We start from the raw sequence: 20,772 nt of genomic DNA on the forward strand, positions 1-20,772 counted from the left end.
TAAACTGAATAGTACCTTAAAACAAAAACAACCAATCTTAAACTTCATACGTGCCTCCATCGGCAGCCAATGCAGAAGTCGGTAGGAAGGTGTTACATGATTAAATTTCTTCAACCCGAAAATCAGTTTGAACGCTGCATTTTGCACCAGTTGTAGTCGCCGCATATTCTTCTGGGAAATTGCCAAGTAAGTGATATTACAGTAATCAAGTTGACTCAGTATGAAGGATTGTACCAGAATTCTGAATGATGATACATCAAAATATGCTCTAATGGACCGAAGCTTCCAGAGAGTGAAAAAAGTGGAGTCCACCTGATTTTTCATGGTTAGGCTCTGGTCCAGTGTTACACCCAATACCTTCATAGTAGATTGAATAGGATAGCTAAGTTTATTGATGCATAGTGATGTTTTGGTATCAAGCGGGTGTGGTGAAGCTACAAAAAATTTTGTTTTTTCTGAATTAAGTTTCAGTCTGAATTCAGTCATCCATTGCTCCATCAAATTTAGTACTTCTGTTGCCTTGGGAGTAACTTCCGAGAGAGAGTTAGCGAATGGGATAACAATCGTAAAGTCATCTCCGTAACTAAATAATTTTATCCCCAGCTGGGTCAATTGTGCACCTAATGAAGACATGTAGACATTGAAAACCAATGGGGATAGTGGTGACCCTTGCGGCACGCCAGAAGGATTGCTCCAGATATTGGAGAGATCGTAATTAAAATGTACTTGATAGGTGCGGGACATAAGGAAACCTCAAAACCAGTCTAGCACCTCTTCTCTGATATCAATTGCATCTAAGCATTGTAGCAGTTTCCCATGGTCCACTAAGTCAAACGCAGAGCTCATATCGAATTGCATGATCAGGGCATTAAGGCCCTTATTAGACAGGAGATATAAATTATCCAAGATAGCCGTAATTACTGTCTCAGTGCTGAACAAAGGTCTAAAACCAGATTGAGTTTCATGTAAGAGAGAGAACTGATCAAGATATTCCATCAATTGGGTATGTACCAATCCTTCCATGATTTTTACAATAAATGGAATTGATGCTACTGGTCTATAGTTGGTTACTAGTGCTGAAGATTCTTTCCTATTTTTTGGAATTGGGGTTATTATTATGTGACCATTATTAGTGAGGAATTTTCCATTTTTTAGGTTATCGGTTAAATAATTTAGCAAAGATAGTTTAAAGTCTAATGGAGCTGCTTTCATATTTTCTGGGGGACATGACTCCAAAACACAGTATGATTTAGAGTACTTGTTATATAATTTGATATAGTTATTCCATTCTAAATCTTGAAAGGAACTCCAAATCATGTCTGCTGGTTTTTCATTTCCTTGTATGTTAGTTATCTGATGTTCAGATATGTTCATTTGTCGAACAGTTATTTCTTAGGTTTTTAATTTTTGAATCGAAATGCTGTACTAAATCATTTGCTGAAGTTAGTTTGCTATTATGCACGAGTTGAGTTTAGCGTGTGGCGTCAAATTCATAACCAAGTTGAACAGCTCTTTTGTATCGATTCCTTTTGGGCTGGTGTTAGATAAGTCGATTTTGGAAGAGTAAAATGCTTTACGCTTTTCTTTTATCAGTTGTTTGTAGATTTTTATGTTGGATCTCTAATCGTCTTACTTGTTGTTTCATTTTTAGAAGTTCAGTGTTAAACCATTTGTTATATTTATTCGAGCAGCTTTTGCTGTTTCGTTTAGGGGCAATTTTATCTAAAATGGATGTGCTAGTTTTCATCCAGTGATCTCAAAAATCGACCCCTTCTCCTATCTCCGCTTGTAGTTCATATTGTGACCATTATTCCTCTGGCTTGATATGTCCCCTTGTGAGATGTTCTCTTTTTATCTTTGGATGTGTTTTAGATTTTAAATGAGTCCAGATTAACTTGAAATAATAAGTAAAATGGTCGGACCAAATATTGTGACACCAAGTACCATCAGGCAGAGAGATGGAAGGGTCTAAAATCTCCTTTGTGGACATAGCTACCACATCTAAGTGATGGCCTTTTTCATGTGTTTGTATGGGTAAAGGGAGATTGTAATTAAACAAAGATAGAAAGTTTTTTAAGTCTTTCGCATCTGGATTGTCCTCTTCATCTAGATGTAAGTTTATATCTCCTGCGATAATATTAGATGGATAATTGAATTATGTAGAACAAGTTTGCAAAAGTCCTCTCTGGCTTTTGGCTAGCTTTTCGGCGTGACATAAAATAATATGCAAGAAAGAGATTCTTCTAGTTCCTTATTGCTAATTTTACAGGCTAATATTTCTAACTGATTAGTCATTTTGGAATCCAATAGTTCAAATTCAAATTTTTCCTTAAGAATAATTGCTAATCCTCCCCCTTTTCTTCCATCACAATTTAGCATAAGAATTTTAAAATTACCTGGTAGAAGATCAATTATTATTGGATCTTCTTCAGACAATAGCTATGTTTCCGTTAGAAAGCGACAGGCTATTTGCTTGCTGATGATCCAATCTTTAATTAAAAAAGCTTTATTCCTAACAGATCTAGTATTAAGATATGCACAAGGAACAGAGGAGGATATGATAGGTTTGGTAGATGTAGTAGTTCTGATAGGTTTTACTTCCCTTGTCCTTTTTTAAGGGTATGTTGATGTCTTCCGTTACTTGAGATTACATTCATATGATTTACCCTATCTTCCTGTAGGTTAATTATGTGCCTACTAGATAGATCAGGATAATGGATTGAGTGTAATTGTGGATAGAGTGAATTAACGTCCTTGATGCTACCGTTTATTAAATAGACCAATAAAATCAATAGGAAATTCAAAAATCTCAAAAATCTGTTTTCATGTCTGTTTGGCAGAGCAGAAAACAAAAAACTGAAGAGATCTGGGAGATCTGTTCAATTCTAGCAATGTGTGATGACATCACCCACTTGTGTGCCTGATTGAGCCCTGCTTGTCGATGGAATATATTACAAGAAAAATAAATTATTTCACAGTCAAAATCACAACAGTTTTTAAAGGCTTAGATGTTCTTCAGTTTCTCACCCTGAGAGACTTAAATATGTCATTTTATATCTGAGGTACTAGCTGGATGTAAATGACAAAATTGAATACATTTCTGATAATGGTAACATATGAAATAGAAAATGAGACATACAGATCTCTTATCTCAGCCCTTGCTTGTTCAAGCAGACTATGTCCATATCTAGGAAGTACAGCTTGAGTAGATCTTGAAATCATCTCTGGATCTTGCATTCTCATTCCTGAAATCAAAGTTAAAAGTTAACATAGACTTGCTACAACAATTATTCACTTTACAGTTAAGACTACAAGTTAGAGATCATAAGTAATTGCAAAAAAGGCAAAATTGCTCAATCTGAAAATTGCTTCTTCTTTATAAATCAATAAAGAACAGCTGGTCAGTCATTTTTACTTATCCTTTATTGTGATATAAATTGCTTGTCCCGACGGGACCCGTTTCGCCTAAACAGGCTTTTTCAAGGGTTCCAACTGGGAGCACTGATTTCTGGCATCCTCTCATTTACGGGTCGGGAGCAGCTGTTTTTCATTGATTTATAAAGAAGAAACAATTTTCAGATTGAGTCTTTTTTGAATTTTGGTAATTTACCCTGATAAGTGAGGGAATTTTTTTGTACTGTGGAGTTTTCCAATTTACCTCACTTTCTATCTTCAACATTTTTCATTTCATCATAAGTAATTGCCCCAGATGTTGTACATTTTATATTAGCTATAGGAGATAATAGGGAACTCATTTTAGGGGAAGTTACCCGATTAAAGACAAACGTATGGCAAATGATGGAACACTCCACTCGAAAACATGACTTGAAGAGTGTTCTTTGAGCTTGTTTTTACATATTTATTATTGCACTACATTTTGCATATTCTTCTATTTCTCTTTCTACTGTAGATTCTACAGAACATTACCTTAACACTTGATTTTTAATGAAAGCAATCCACTAGCTTTTAGTTTATATTAACAAGACCACTATCACTAGCTTTTCCATTGCCAAAAAGAATACTTTTCCTAACATGCGGCATACTCAATCAGAATTAGTACATTTACTATGAACATAAATTGAGAAATTAGCCACAGAGTATGCAAATTCCTTGGAACGGTTCCACTTTTTGGATGTCAACTGTTTCTTACTCATTTATTTCTTATACTTTCCAGTGACAAGATTTCTACCCACTGGTCTACCTAACCACCGATGCACCTCTAGTGGACACTCTTAATTATGCTCTTGAGCAAAATAGTGGTTGATTCATTATCCCTGGAATTAGGTGATTCTGTTTGTTGAGTGAGTTTTGCAGGGTATCATAGTAACCTTAACTGATTTCATTATTTACAGCTCTCCCTGACATTAAAGAATGACATTAGGCAGTGAGTCTCCTAGGTCCACTAACACATAGATTAAACTCTCTAAAGTAAGCATTTGTTTTAGGTATACACATTTAATTTTGCGTTTTTCCTTCCTGTAATTTCCAAATGGTATTTTTAATCCCTACTTAGATATCTGTGTTTAAAGCCTAATTTTTCAAACTTATTTTCTCAATCAACACATAGATACGAAGGTGATACTTATTTAAAGTCATCTTTGTATGTGGCCTTTTTATTAATTTCTGACTGGTGTAAAATTATGCACACTTATGAAACACACTTTGCCCATAGGATGGAAGAGGATGCTTCCCCTGTGAAGTTTGGGTGGAGAAAGGATAAATTTTGAAAGTATGTGCACAGATTATGAAATAAATTAACTTACACACCTACTTAACAAGGAAATATGATCATGTCACCCCTCTACTCCACGAAGTCCACTGGCTCCTCATATCTCACCAGACAACTCATAAAATACTCCACACTTACTAACTCACCAGCATTTTTAGACAAATATCTTATTCCCTATGCTCTTCCTCGAGCACTATGATCTAACACTCAGAACTTATTAACTATTCCATCCATTAAGGAGCTATTTTATGACACTACACGCAATGCCATATTCTCTGTCAGAGCCTCTACCCTATGGAATGCTCTCCCATTGGATGTCAGACTGGAAGAATCATTTAACAAATTTAAGACCAAATTAAAAACTTTCTTATTTAGGGATGCATTTCTTTTTTTTTTTTAATTCTTTATTTATTAATTTTATAATTTTTGACAATCTCAGTCAAAACAAGAAAAAATATGTAAAACAAAATATCTCCATTAATTCAAATACAAAGATAAATTTTTTCATTACACAATATAGTTAGTCCATTATCTAATGAAGATGGAGCTGAAATTTGCTGAAATTAACCTTCAAATTAAATAACAAGGAAAACCAAAGGGAGGCTCGACTGCCGTTGAACATTTTCTCTCTAAACGGATTTAGAAGAATCAGAGTAAATAATTACTTACTATCCTGAGATGAAATAAATTTAGATAACTGCTGCGGTTCATAGAAAACATATCTGTCTTCTTTATATACCATAATGCACTTATATGGGTACCTCAGAACAAAGGTCACCCCCAGCTGTAACACCCGAGGTCTCAATATAAGAAATTGTTTTCTTCTCTTCTGGGTCGGATGTGAGACACCTGGATACATTATAGTATTTGACAAAGAGGGAACATCTTTATATTTGAAAAACAATTTTAGCATCCATTCCCTATCTCAGGGGTAGGCAGTTCCGGTCCTTGAGAGCCGGAGCCAGGCCAGGTTTTCAGGATATCCACAATGAATATGTATAAGATGTATTTGCATGCACTGCCTCCTTGAGATGCAAATCTATCTCATGCATATTTATTGTGGATATCCTGAAAACCTGACCTGGCCCCAGCTCTTGAGGACCAGAATTGCCTACCCCTGCCCTATCTGAATCAATAGCAAACTGTACCAATAAAGTAGCTGATACTTGAGTCTCAGTTTCTGACCTCTCCAGGAAATTAGACAAATCCAAATTGTCTGCAGATAAATTCTGCTGGTTGGGATTTTGAGACTTAAGTCTCCTAGGTAAATAGTATATTTTAGAGTATATTTCAGTCTGAGGTAACCAAAGCTCTCACCACCAGGACACACACCCTCGATGCATCTCAACTCCTCACTGTACCTGCCAAAGCAGATCAAATCTGGACTTCATTCTCCAACCTGTCCATCCCAGACACAAAAAAACTACTATCCAAATTGTCCATGTGCTGCAGCCCCCTAGACAACTGTCCCTCTTATCTCCTTACTACCGTTCCTGAACAGATCGCCAGCTGGATTACCAAACTCCTAAATAACACCCTAAATCAAGGCCACTTGCCAGAAACAATGGATAAAATAGTGCTCACCCCTATACTGAAATCATCAAAGGCATATCTCTCCTCAGCCTCAAACTATAGACCCTTCGCAGGCATACCCATCCTGACAAAAATCATTGAGACCCATGTGTGCAAGCAGCTCACAATCTACATTGAACAGCACTCAAGCCTCCACCCATCCCAATTCGGATTCCGTCAGCAGCACAGCACAGAACTTCTCCTCCTCACCTTGATCACAAAAACCAAACAACTACTCAATACGGGAAGTCAAGCAATACTCCTCCAATTTGACATCTCAGCAGCCTTTGATTCAGTAGAACACCAACTACTACTAACAAAACTGTTAGAAATTGGCATAACAGACACAGTGCTAAGATGGTTCTCAGATTTCCTCCAAAACAGGGAATACATCGTCAAACTGAACGGGGAGATCTCCAACCGCTGGAAAGCCATCTATGGCGTGCCACAGGGCTCCCCACTCTCCCCCTTCCTATTCAATCTCTTCATGAGCTCTCTCGGTAACATCAAGTTTGAAGACGAGAGCATATTATCCTACACAGATGACATCTTTCTCCTTATTCCCATAACCAACAATAACTTGGACATCACCAACAAAGTCTCACATAATACAGAAAGAATCAAAATCTGGGCGACTACTAACAAACTAAAATTAAACTCAACTAAAACCAAAGTTCTATACTTCTACACATCTCAACAGACGGCACCAACAAGCATCACTCTTCGATCGAGCAAGAACCTCCCTGTAGAAGAATCCTCCCAAATCCTAGGTTGCATCCTGGACTCCACATTTACCATGGAACCACAAATCTCCAGTCTCAGAAAGAAATCCCTCTATACCTTGAGACAACTAAGGCTAATCAGACCATACTTTCACCAGCACCACTTTGCCTTAGTTGTACAACTGATGGTACTACCACAACTGGACTACTGCAACTCCATCTACATGGGAAACACCACTCTGATTCATAAAATGCAACTCATCCAAAACACCACTATCAGATTAATCTTCAACCTGAGAAAATATGACTCGATTACAGACTTCATCAGGCAACTGCACTGGCTAACTATCCAATCACGAATAACCTTCAAAACTGCATGCATCATTTACCATATACTTTACGGAAACTCCGTGGCTCCTCTCATCCAATTCTTCTCCAAGGCATGGTTTACTTCCCGCAGAACCCTCAACATAATACTTCTAGATCTCCCTTCCACAAAAAATCTGCAATACAAATGTGTTTTCCACTCCATGCTCACCTTTCTAAGTGTAAAAACTTGGAATGACCTTACTGAAATGACCAGGACGGAACCTAAATATACCATATTCCGGAAGAAACTTTGAAAACTCATCTATTTGACACTTAATCTCCTGTATACTCTCCTCCTCCCTTGAGGAAGGGGAGGAAAAGTCCTGCAAGCTCAGGTGAAGACCCCCGAGAATTTCCCTGTTACAGCAGTAGCAGGCCAAAGCAAGGCCAATATAGCTAAGACCTAAAATGGTTGCTGGAAAAAACAAAATGTGCTCTCTGACTAGAAACTGTGCTCTCTGACCAGAACCCACTTCTGCTTTTTCTTAGAAGCAGAGGCAACCAGAAGGCGCAGTTATAGAAAAAAACAATTCTGGTGAAAAATATAAGTAGCATGATAACTTTATAGAAGTTTCACAAGAAGAAAGACGAACCACGAATACGAGTGTACAAGAAGTTAACCACAGAACTGAAAAGCCATTAGGCCCTTGTGCTCAAGGGAGGTTCTTGATATATTAAGAGAACACTTATGGGGAAATGAGGGTAAAATTAGATGGAAAGAGGCGTGACGCAGTATCACTCAATTATATTAACCAATCCATAGATTAATAAATGAGATAAGGAATATGATTAACCAATGAAAGTGTGAAATCTAACATATACCAACGTGGGCCAGAGCTGTCAGAATCATATAAAAGAAAGCTCCCTGGACCGTAATTTCAGAACTCTTTGGAAGTTCTCCATCAGCCTGGCCAACCTGGTGTATGCTCTATTACTCTGTATGCTGTGTAATGTGTTCCTGTAAGCTATTGCTATTTGATTATTAAACTCAAATTATTTGTATCAGCATAAAGAGAGTCGAGTGGTCTGTCAGTGGAGGATGTAACAGCCGGCTCGTCACCCTCCACCTCTCTCCCTATCCCCTCCTCTTCTCTTCTCCAACCCCTCCTCCCCCTTCTCCTTCCTCACCCCTCTCTTTAAGTCGCCTTGAGCCTACCTAGGTATGAGCGACACAAAAACAGAAGATTGGATTAGAGAGAGGTGGGTAAGAGGACTCAGGTACTTTCAGAACTTCACTTAGAAAGCGCTTAAACATATCTATTGCAGGCATGGAAAACAGTTTTGGAAAATTAATAATCTGCAAATTACATCTCCCAAGGGAGTTTTCCACATTTCTTGCTTGAAATGAAGACTTGCACTATCTTTAACCCAAGTTAGTGCTTGCATTACTGTTATGCCTATGGCCAGGGGGTAACTGAAACTCAACATACTACGTAATAGGTCTCCTCAAGTTTGCTTATCTGACCTCTGTGACCTGGGGGTTGCCCAAACAACATCAAAAGGACAGTAAAACCAGATGGGAAGCTGGTTTCTGCAACAAGTATCTGCTATCTTGACCTCCTTGACCTGGGGGTTGCCGAAACAACATCAAAAGGACAGTAAAACCAGATGGGAAGCAGGTTTCTGCAACAAGTATCTGCTATCTTGACCTCCTGATACTTTATGCTGATACTTTATGCTGTACTTTCCCTATATGTCTCTCCAGACTTTTAATACAATGTAAATTCTCCCCCCAATTCCTTATGTTTCCAATTTTGTCGCATTTGTCTTAAGTTGAGTTTGTTTTATTTATTGTAGTAATAATTTTAATAATATAATTTTATCAAAATGTATATCGCTTTGAATCCAGATAAAGCGATTAATCAAATTTTTATTAAACTTAAAACTTGAAACTCCTTGACCTGGATGTTGCCAAAACAACAAAGAACAAAAGACCAGGACCAGCTGTTTAGCTATGAACTCAGCAGTTTTCATCCTATATAAGAACGGAATTCTGCCCCTAACATTAGAATCCAAGACGTCTAAAGGGATAGTCTCCCGTGTCCACCCACCTATCAATTGCAGGGATTCCCAATTGTGAAGATGGTCGTTGCCTGGGATTACGGTGATGCTATTTTATTCTTATATTCATATATATATATATATATATATATATATATATATATAAAAATAATAAAGGGTTATTGTTTATGCTTTTATATTGTCTGTGTGCTTTTCTGAGTGTCACTGATTATCCCATCTGACAGAAATAAGTGGAGGAACATATTGGTACCAGAAGTGGGGTGATCAATGTGGTCAGAAAAGCTACCCAGAAAACAAGGGGTTGAGGAGCAGGCTCCCAATCCCTCCATTCCGGACTGGAAAGGTAAATTAATGGCCACTGAGTGGTCTGTAGAAGCAAGATTATGTGAATCCTGTACTTTTGGAAGTAGGGATCCACATGAATTATGTGCCTCCTTACAAAAGGTGAAAATCTCAAAAGGAGAAGAGCAAGAAGGAATTTCTAGACAAGGAAGGATGGTTTTGTCAGACTGGAGGAATTTGCATGAAGCTAAACATGAATTACAATTGAAATTAGGAGAGCTGGAAAAGAAAAGGTGTAATCAACAGCATGCTATTAAAATGCTACAATGTCAGAATAAGTTGTTAATGGATAAGGTAGACACCGATCAAAATGTAACAGAAAAGGCAGCTGTGCGATGTGCACGATATAAATACAAGAAACGGAGGTGGAAAGTGAGTTACAGAAAAGTTAAAATCTTAATTTATCATCTGCCGGATGATTGGAATCCAAACAAACAGGATGGGGATATTTGGGATTCAAATTCTAATAACAGTGAGGAGGATATATGTGTTGAAGGAGAACATGCAGAAAATTTAGAAGCAAAGCTTGTGAGGAGACAAAGATTACAGGGAAATCTGCAGACAGGAGAAAATCTGACTAGAAATAATGTTATGGAGGATGTTACTCAACAGGAAGTCATGGATATGATGGCACGCTTTACACAGCAGCCTGGGGAACCACTAATACAATGGGTAATTCGGGTGCAGGAGCTGGGCGCAGCAGGGATTATGTTGGATGCCACAGATGCCCCTAAATTTGTTCAAATTAGTCAAGAAGTAGCAGTACAAAATGCGTTACGGGAGGATCCTTATCCTGCAAAAAATGCCCAATGGTCTTTATTAGAGATAATTTGTAGGGGTGTCACGAGGTGATATCCACTTGTATCTGATTGGCCCTCAAATGATAAAATTTGGTATACATTAAAAGATGCTCAAATGAGAATTAAGGAGGAGGCTATGAAGGTAGCCTTAGTAATAGGTCACGCTGACACATATATGTCATTACCTTTTACAGTGTCCATGAGAAATAAAATTATCAAGTATGCTGCACCGGCATACAAACAGGTAATGATAACTTTGTTGATCAATCAAATAGACAGGACTATTTTGGAAGCCTTAGAAGCGGTCCGACAGTTAGGAGATCGGGGGGACTGGGGACCTCAAAATACTTTTGATAAAAAGAGAAAAGGACAATCCAATTCAAACAGGGCTAATCGGGTGTCTTGGAGGAATATGTTTTTGGCATTAATAAAAGATGGTGTAAAGAGGGAAGAAATAGATGGAAAAAATACAGGGACGTTATGGGAAATGTACAAAAGTAGAGGACTGGGAAAGAAATCTATGTCTCAAGCACAAGTGAACAAAGGAGAGAGGGAGGATATTTTGGTGCCAACGGCTCCCCCTGAGGAAACTGCTTCCATTCTTTATCCTGATTTAAAAAGGGTGGAAGTGTTGGGAGGATCAATGATGTGAATGCCAAGCCTTAGTGTTTGCCTGGACCAAATTAGAACAGCGTCCGCATGTATAGATAAATATTTAGTGGAAATCTGGGGAGCAAAAGGTACAAGCTATAGTGGACACTGGGGTGGAGGAATATAAATATCAGGATTGGGGGGGAAAATTATACAAGCGGGAAGAAAAAAAAAAATTTTTTTTACAGATTTTAAAATTGGACAATTACCAATTTGGGAATATAAAATATAATAGGGCTAGATATCCTAAAAGGGTTAACATTACAGCTTTCCGATGGAATCTATAGTTTTGGTAAATTGCCAGACATTCCTATGAGATCAGTAGTGGTGGGGAAATTATCCAAACCAATAGTAGTACCGATCTCCACTAAAATTGTAAACATGAACCAATGCATTTTTTACTATTCCTATAGTGGAGCAATGTCCAGAACAATTTGCATTCACTTGGCAAGGGAGGCAATATACATCTACCGACTACCACAAAAATACTTACATAGTCCCACCTTCTATCACAAGATTATATCAGAATTATACCTTACATGCAGGAGTAGAACTATCACACTATATTGACTAAGTGGGCAAAAGGATGCCGAGATGTGATAGAGAAAGTTAAACAGAAGACTGTAAACTTCCCTTCTCCCCAAAGAAAAAAAAACCCAACAAACTTGGGCCTTTTCGGATTCTGGAGGCAACATATTTTACATCTGGGGTGACATATGGGGTAGGTTGGACAGTAAAAGAGTAGAAATATTGCTAAGTGACCTTTGTAATGTATAAAGTTTTGTTAGATAGTATAAGGAAGTTGCACTCCAAGTGATTTTGCAAATGTGTCTTTTACCTCAAACACTAACATTGTGAACCACTGTACCTGCACGTAAACCTCTCTTGTATGTTTTATAGATTAAAACGTCCCTGCTTGCATTCTCTTATGATTGTGTGACAGAGCTTGGAAATGGAAGAAGATAGAAAGGAGACCAGCAGAACTATAGAGCAATTAACTTAAGTTTCTATCTCTCTTTCTTTTAGAAGCTTAGCATCCAGACATGGTCATTAGAACCAATTTCACTGTGCCATATTTAAAATACTTCCAGCACTGTGACCTGATAGTGGGAATCCAATGGATACCAAATTTGTTTATGACTCTTTTGATTAATAATGTGCTTATTTACAGATTAAATTCAACCCTGAATCATTGCCGATGGAAGAAAGCATGCCGGAGCTCTGTGTTTGTCTGTTTCTGTTATGTGTTGTCTGTTTTAGCTTATGGGGTACCCCAATAAACATTGCACATTGGCCATTTCCAGAGTTTTTCCACTCCTTCTATTAGTCCAAATGGTACCATATCCCTTTTCAAAAAAGATTCCCCCACATACAAGAAAGTTTCTTATGAAAACCATGCTCACAATGATTTTATGCTATGATTCATACAGCCCAATTATAATTTAGTTAGGGGTTATATTATAAGAGGATATCTGAAGAGAAAAAATTAGAAAGCTTTATACCTGGTAAAATGGTGCTCATTGGTATTTGATATTTGCTAAATAAAATAAAAAATGGTCTCTTTATTTAACTTACCAGGTATAAACAGTGCAGTGCACATCTCTGACATAAGTTATTTTGGTATTACCATCAGTACATGTTTATGGTCTCTCTTAAGTGACATAATAATTATGTCCAGAACATAAAAAGGTGTATTTTCTGAATGTCCTACAGAATACCTTTAAGTGCAGTAGTGTTGTTTCTCTTATCTCAAACAAATACTACCTTACACACCAGTATTGTAATCTTAATGTATATTTTCTGTAAACCGCTTAGAACCTAACGGATGTAGCGGTATATAAGAAATAAATTACATTACATTACATTACATTACATGTTATCACATTCTGTACATAAAGTGGTTTTTCTTCTTTTTCTTATCTTCTCTTTTATCACTAGGGGTGTTTATTGTAACTAAAGCATTGAAGCTAAACAGTCATGATGAAATATTTTCCTTGGAAAATCACGTACTGGGAAATGTTATTCCATATAGACTTCCATCCCTTTGTGATAGAATTGGTCAGCTCTGCTCTCTTATTCTTATGATTTGGCTAACATACTGGGTTAAGAGAAAATTTCACCAGATCGAGAAGACGATGACATGCAACCAGACATACAGTGCCGTGCCATGACGCTATTATGTGGCACCGACTTGGGAATAGAAGTGAGCCTATATCCTGCCACTTCACATTAGGGCTGGTCTCTGGGGGTGGTGCACTTGACTCTTACGTGAGTGAAGGCATGTGAGTGGCATAGCAAGCCTATTGAAACTGGAGCATAGACAGACCCTAACCAAAGCTGCTAAGAAAAACGGGATACCAGAAAACTGCAGTGAGCGATGGTGAATATGAAGCTACCCTAAATGTATGTAAGCCATGAGTAAGAGCACAAATATAATATTAATAAGATTATTAATTTCCATGATTCCCTATACGTGATACTTTCAAGTAAAATGCCTAATTAGCAAGAAATATTAGGGAATGCAAGAATACCAGGTTTAGAACATAAGGAAATAATTTATGAATGGAAAATTAATTTTCCCATTTTACCTTTACCTAAATGTAGAACCTGAGGTATAGTAAATACTATTGTTTCTGAAATACTGGCTGGCAAACAAACATATTTTGGCTCCAGAGTAGCAGATGTATTTAGATGGGAAGGTGAATGGGTGCCAAATACTGTACATAATCATGAACTAACACTACGATATGATCAGTTAATGTTACATGTCGTCAATGATAACTGTGTTTTGTTTTTTAAAACCACATCACATTCTGTACCCTTAGATAGAAAATGGTGTAATTTTGAAATGAAACAATGTGTCCTTTTATGGTGATGCCTTTGACATTGGGACCCCAATTAGGGTTTCCCACTTATCATGGGCAACAAATAGATGAACAAAATAAAACAAACATGTCATCTATGAACCATGTTCTTTACAACATACCTACAATTTGTGCCAATGGACCATTCCACCGCAAGGTTATACCTTTATACAAGAAATATCACATAAAAATGTTTGTGTTGCTAGCAGTACTGTTGAACTTGTGATTCCTGTTATTCAAGCTCCCTTTTCAGTATGTTTATATCAAATGTAAATATTAATTTTTCTTTTGCCGATGTACTTACTCCAATTATTTTATTGCCATCTATAAAGAAAGCCATGCAAAGTATAGCAATCCTATGAATTTTGACTTGCATTCTGTGAAAGATCACATTGAAGCTACCACTGCACACCCTTGGTGGGATGCTTTTACTAGAGGGAGGGCTACGGCACAAAAGGTGTTTCTTCATTCCTTACTCTATATTTTTGTTTAACTATCCTTATGTTAACATTTCTTAATTGTGGGTTTACCTATTGTGTATACAAATGGACACTCTCTCCCTTTATTCGGATGATTTCTTATTGGGAGGTGCAGACTTGAGGATCCAGGGGTGGACTGTTATGCCTATGGCCAGGGGGTAACTGAAACTCAACATACTACGTAATATGTCTCCTCAAGTCTGCTTATCTGACCTCCGTGACCTGGGGGTTGCCCAAACAACATCAAAAGGACAGTAAAACCAGATGGGAAGTTGGTTTCTGCAACAAGTATCTGCTATCTTGACCTCCTTGACCTGGATGTTGCCAAAACAACAAAGAACAAAAGACCAGGACCAGCTGTTTAGCTATGAACTCAGCAGTTTTCATCCTATATAAGAACGGAATTCTGCCCCTAACATTAGAATCCAAGACATCTAAAGGGATAGTCTCCCGTGTCCACCCACCTATCAATTGCAGGGATTCCCAATTGTGAAGATGGTCTTTGCCTGGGATTACGGTGATGCTATTTTATTCTTATATTCATATATATATATATATATATATATATAATAAAGGGTTATTGTTTATGCTTTTATATTGTCTGTGTGCTTTTCTGAGTGTCACTGATCATCCCATCTGACAGAAATAAGTGGCGGAACAATTTCTAAAGATTTTATTCTAGTGTTATACTCATCTGATTTGTTTTCCAAAGCTGAAACTTTATTAGACAAGACATAAACGTATGGAAACAAGAGGATCAGGGATTAGGCAAGACTAAAATACATTGAGATAAAATAAATAAAAAAGGGTAGTAAGAGAGTAAGGAGAAAACAAAGGGATGATGCCTTGTGCCAGTTAAACCCTGGAGAAAACATCCCCTGAAACTAGTCCAGGCTAATCACTGTGTCCCTGATAGGCAGGAACAGGACCAGGAAGCACAAGCTGTGTTCAGACCTGCTGTAGAACATAGCCTGGTGAAAACTGGCAGGGCCCCTTTAAATCCTCCATTTTGTAAGAGGCTGACTAAACAGGGTAGAAGGCAGCCTCAGCTGGAGGAAGTCCAGCCCCTGAGTAGGACTGGGCGTGGTACAGCAGCCTTGCAGCATTTGGAGAGCTGGCTGTCCAGGAGAAGGGGAGACACAGGAGAAGCTCTCAGGTGGAAGGAGCCTCCAAGTTCCCCAGAGCCAAAGGATATTGAAATGTTGGACACGGAGCCAGTAGGAACAACCCTGGTAAACCCAGAATATTAAGCAATGGATTGCAGTGCTTTACCAGAGGTGGGATTGATTGAGGAAATGGATGTTAATTAGTGTTGAATTGCTTTTTGAGTTAATTTTTGAATGTTTCCATTTCTGCTGGGCAAAAAGGATTTTCCTTGAGCATGCTAGCTAAAGGAATGTATGCTAGCAAAGTGTTTGCTTTGATGGGAAGTTTTTTTTTTCTTTTGCCAAGATGGCTGCTGTGAAAAGAACTTCAGCAATTTCTTTTCATAAGGTGTGAATATCCTGAAAGCTGGGGCAGGATTTGCCCAGCACCTTAGTGAAGGGTTTGCGGGTTATTTTGCTCTTGGTAACAAGGAGCCGATTTGACAAATCCGCCAGCCTTCTGCCACTGCTTTTGAAAGGGCAGCGCTGCACATTGCAGCTTGACATAGTTTGTTTGTCAATTTACTAGTAAGACTTTGGGAGAGTCAAGGACTGCCAGAGACTCTGTTATATCTGGGACATTGATAAAAGAACTTTGGGAAAGTTATCCAGACCAGGCTCGTAATCACCATATTATTTTGTTTTCATTATTATGACCAAGATCTTTTGAGCCCATTTTTATTTCATGCATTGTTGCTTGGACCTGTTCAGATGAACAATAAATTTGATTTCTTTATTTCATTACTTACCTGTGTGAGGCCATTCTGTTTTATTCACATAGGAGAATTTATTCACAACAGGGTCTTCCTCCCTCTTGGGGAAGCACGCTGGGAGAATATTTTAAGCGTGGGCCAGTTACCACAAGCCACGAGGGCCGGCCACACTACAAAAAATATATATATATATATATATATAAATATATATTTATATACACACACACACATATATATACATACACACACACACACACACAATTATATATATATATATATATATATATATATATATATATACACACATACACACACACTCATATATATATATATATACACACACACACACATATATATATATATACACATACACACACAGACACATATATATATATACACATACTGTATTTTCACGCATATAACGCGTGCGTTATACACAATTTTTACAAACCGTGCATAACCGTGTGCGTTATAGGTGTGAGCGCGTTTTACAACTTTTTTTTTCATTCCAATCCGGCATCCCCCCTGCGAACCGGCATCCTCCCCCCCGCTCGCGTCACCCCCCCCTCCCCCGCGATCCTACAACCCCCTCAGCACCGCAAAACATCTCTTACCCGATTGGGCACCGGCACCAGTACCAATGAAAAGGACGTGCCAGTGCCAGTGCCAGTGCCCGAAGATCCTTCCTCGTTGGGTTGGGCTGGGCTGTGCAAGGAGATCCTCCTTCTTCCCTGTGCCGGGCTGGACTGGGCTTTGAGCATTTGCGCATGCTCAAAGTCTTCTGATCTCGCTCTCTCCGAGATTCTCAGATTGAGAATCTCGGAGAGAGCGAGACTAGAAGGCTTTGAGCATGCGCAAATGCTCAAAGCTCAATCCAGCCCGGCACAGGGAAGAAGGAGGATCTCCCTGCACCGCACAGCCCAGCCCAGCCCAGCCCAACGAGGGAGGATCTTCGGGCACTGGCACGTCCTTTGCATTGGTGCTGGTGCCGGTGCCCAATCGGGTAAGAGATGTTTTGTGGTGCTGAGGGGGTTGTAGGATCGTGGTTGTAGTGGCTCTCTCAGGCGGAGCACTGCCTTGTGCGTAAGCCTGCCACAGGAGATTAACAAATTCCGGAGCAAAAGCCTGAGAAGGCAAATCCTCTTCTCTCTTGAGATGCATAAGCTGCCTTTTCTTGGGCTGCAGAACTTCTACGCCCTTACGGTATACAGAAGCATTGTTCCAGGTATCTGGAGGGCATATTTTCTCTCCAAATAGAATTCTGTCCTATCTCCGGTTCTAGCAGACTGTTGAGGGGCTAAGCCCGAAGCTCCTGCCACTCCACTGCATGCCACATGGCACACAGCGCATTCATCCAGCACATATAAGGCATGGTATAAGGGTTTTAATGTCTAAGGTCTCCATCTCTGTCATTTTTGAGGCAAAACAAGGCGTTTTGAAGAAGTTTGAGCACTTAGGAAGGAAATCAAAGATGGCCATCATGGGAGTGTTTTGGTGCCAGAAAATGGCCCAGAAATGCTTCAGGTACACTCAAAAACTGCAAATTTAGGATTTTACAGGTGGTGGACCAAGACTCTAACAAAACACCCCCACTAAAACCACCGATTTCCCCTTAGGCTGTCACTACCTATACTCACAGATTATGTGCTCAGTAATGGTGCTGCAGACTGCTTCAGCTCTCTTTAAAGTGTAGCTGGGATTAGAAAGGATTGCTACCTCAACTCACCAGTCAACTCCAGCCCTGAAATCTTCGAGCTGCCAGTCAAACCGCTCCTCAACCCTGACCGTCCATTCTGGATGAAAGAGAAGGGGGGAGACAAAAAAAAAAAAAAAAAAAAAATCGCAGCTGGCACTATGAGCGCCCCAAAGGAACACTATTGGTGCCTATTAGACTGCGTTTAAGCTCCTGACCAAGTCAAGCAAGCAAGCAAGTGCTGAGGACAAGTAACCCTGAGCTCCAAAGATTTTCAGTAGGCTGGCTGAACAGGTCCCCGAAGGATATAACTGCCAGCTGCAGTCAGAAAAGTCTTCTCTTCAAGCAGGTAAAGAAGACCCTTCTTAGAGGGAACTCTAAGCACCACAAAATTCTGCAAAAACATCAAAAATAAAATGAAATAAAATGAGCAGATCAGAAAGATACTTTCATGCTTATTTGTAAATGGAAAAACTGAGGGGGCAGCACAGCTCAGGGAGGAGGAGGAAGAGTAGGAGTGTAAAGCTATGATTGACATCTTCTGCAGTGCTCGTGAGCATGCATGGATGACCTTATGGTTCAGCATACCATCCCTATTGCATCGATGTTACAAGGCTATTTAAAATCATGGTCTGCAATACGTGTTGAAAATCAGACTTGAGAATAGAGGTTTCAAATTTATTCAACAAATGAAGCTTGAAGAACAAACTTCGAATCAAGCCTTGGATCTGCAGTTAAAAATTTAGAGTACAGTATAATAAAGAATATGTATGTTTAGGAGGCAGAAGATACATCTATTACTATTTTAAAAATATTTAATATTAATTTTGAATTACCTTTTCTCAAGCTTTCTTGCACTCCTTCAGTCACTTTCCTGAGACCCGAATTGATACGAGATTGCACATAGTTGTATGGTGTGTGCCTGTGGCCCTGAATTTGGAGCTGCTGTTTAGTTGATATTAATCTATTTTGAAGACCTTCATTTTGTTTCTCGAGTCCACGAATGTTCTCCTGCTGTTGTTCAATTATTTCCTCTAGTTCCACATCTCGTCCTGACCGCTTGGGGCCGCTACCAACTTGCTCATATTTCTTTTTATCTTTAACAAGCCGTATTAACTTGGTGGCCATTCTGGTGAAATAATAATTATAATAAAAAAAGTTAAAGGAATTTGAAAAGTCAGCATGAGAAGCATTTTTGTTGAAAGGGACTTAATCACAGTGTTGAACCTGAATAATAAATTTCAGGTTTTGATGTAACTATTACTGCTTATAAAGAACTCTTTGAAGATAACTAAAACCACTGGGCAGCAATCTGCTTTATAGCACTGACAAATAACAGGCTTATGATTTAAGGTAGCCAAGAAGGGACACATATTTACTCCATATGTTCCCTCAACATAATTTTTAAGGCATGACCTTACAAAGGAACTCTGGATGATGTTAAAATGGAGTTAAAGAACAGAATATGTTTGGCCAAGTGTAAGACCTGCAATTTTACAACATCATCAAAATTAAAAACATATTAATATGCAGCAATTCAGTTATATATTTGTGTTTCTTTGCAAGATATAAAGCCACATTTCAAGGCTAGCACTAGGTGATTTTTAATTGCATTAGTTATCAATACATTTTAGTAAAGAAAATTTACTTTTCAGTTATAATGATTTGTAACCCATTCTGAGTTTCTTGGGGAGGACTGGCTAAAAATCGTTTAAATAATTAATACTATTACATTCAGAAAGTAGATTACCAACTAAATTCAACAATTCACATTTTACTTTTAACATCTCAAAGGTTGTACACCAAAATTTAGTTTATTAAATATTAATAACACAAAATAATATAAGTGCATAGATATAATATCTGAACCAAACCACATCCAACAGAAAAGAGCAAAATCTTGGATTTCAACATGTGGAGCTCAGAAGAAAAGATCATACTTGGGCTCACAAAGTTTACAAAGTCAGCACACAGACAATGCACTTTCTGCATTAGGGAAGCTCTTGTGGGAGGGCCTTCTGTGGGGGGGGGGAGGGGAGGGAAGAGAGGTCATTGTGAATTCAAACACACCAAAATAAAACACCCTGGTAAGCTAATTCGATAAAATTAGGACAGCCTTTTTACAGTCCTAACTTTATCCCATTAGCTAACCAGGCAGTAGGCTGAAAATTGCCTCTACACAGTTAGCTATTCTTCCCTGACTGCCCCCAGATTACCCTAGCACTAACCAGATAGTGCCACAGTGGTCACAGGCAATATTCCAAAAGACACTACCCACTTAAGTACCACAGAATACTGACAGCTCAATGGGGGTCTTTCCTACCTGGTTAAATCCTGCTGAATATCTCCTTAGTAGTTTGTTTTTCAAAATTATTAGGCTTATTTTCAAAGCACTTAGACTTATAAAATTCCATAGGTTATGGAACTTTGTAAGTCTAAGACAAGTGCTTTGAAAATATGCCTCTTCGTGCATACTTGCTGCATAAAAGTTAGGTGACCATTTACAAAATTATCCTCTACGAATCCAAACACATCAAATGTAATGATCAATAATCATGTTTAGAAAACAAATTGTTTAATCATATGTTGTGTATGATTAATTTTGAAAAACTAAATAGCTCTTGGTTGATTATTGTACATATTAAACAAAAAAGCAAGTGCACTTGCTTTG

General features: G+C 38.4%; 1 protein-coding gene across 2 annotated transcripts in view; it reads right to left on the bottom strand.

Moving 5' to 3' along the window:
• RPGRIP1L (RPGRIP1 like) overlaps positions 1–20,772 on the bottom strand; it is a 326,668-nt gene that overhangs the window by 270,705 nt on the left and 35,191 nt on the right. For both annotated transcript variants that reach the window (XM_033943001.1, XM_033943003.1), the window contains 2 exons: positions 18,938–19,230; positions 3,140–3,245 (listed from right to left, as the gene is read on the bottom strand). In XM_033943001.1, coding sequence (XP_033798892.1) covers positions 3,140–3,245; positions 18,938–19,230 — 399 coding nt within the window. The remainder of the gene's footprint in view (positions 1–3,139; positions 3,246–18,937; positions 19,231–20,772) is intronic.

Source organism: Geotrypetes seraphini, chromosome 4, assembly GCF_902459505.1.
Source record: "Geotrypetes seraphini chromosome 4, aGeoSer1.1, whole genome shotgun sequence".
In the NCBI taxonomy this organism is placed as follows: Eukaryota; Metazoa; Chordata; class Amphibia; order Gymnophiona; family Dermophiidae; genus Geotrypetes; species Geotrypetes seraphini.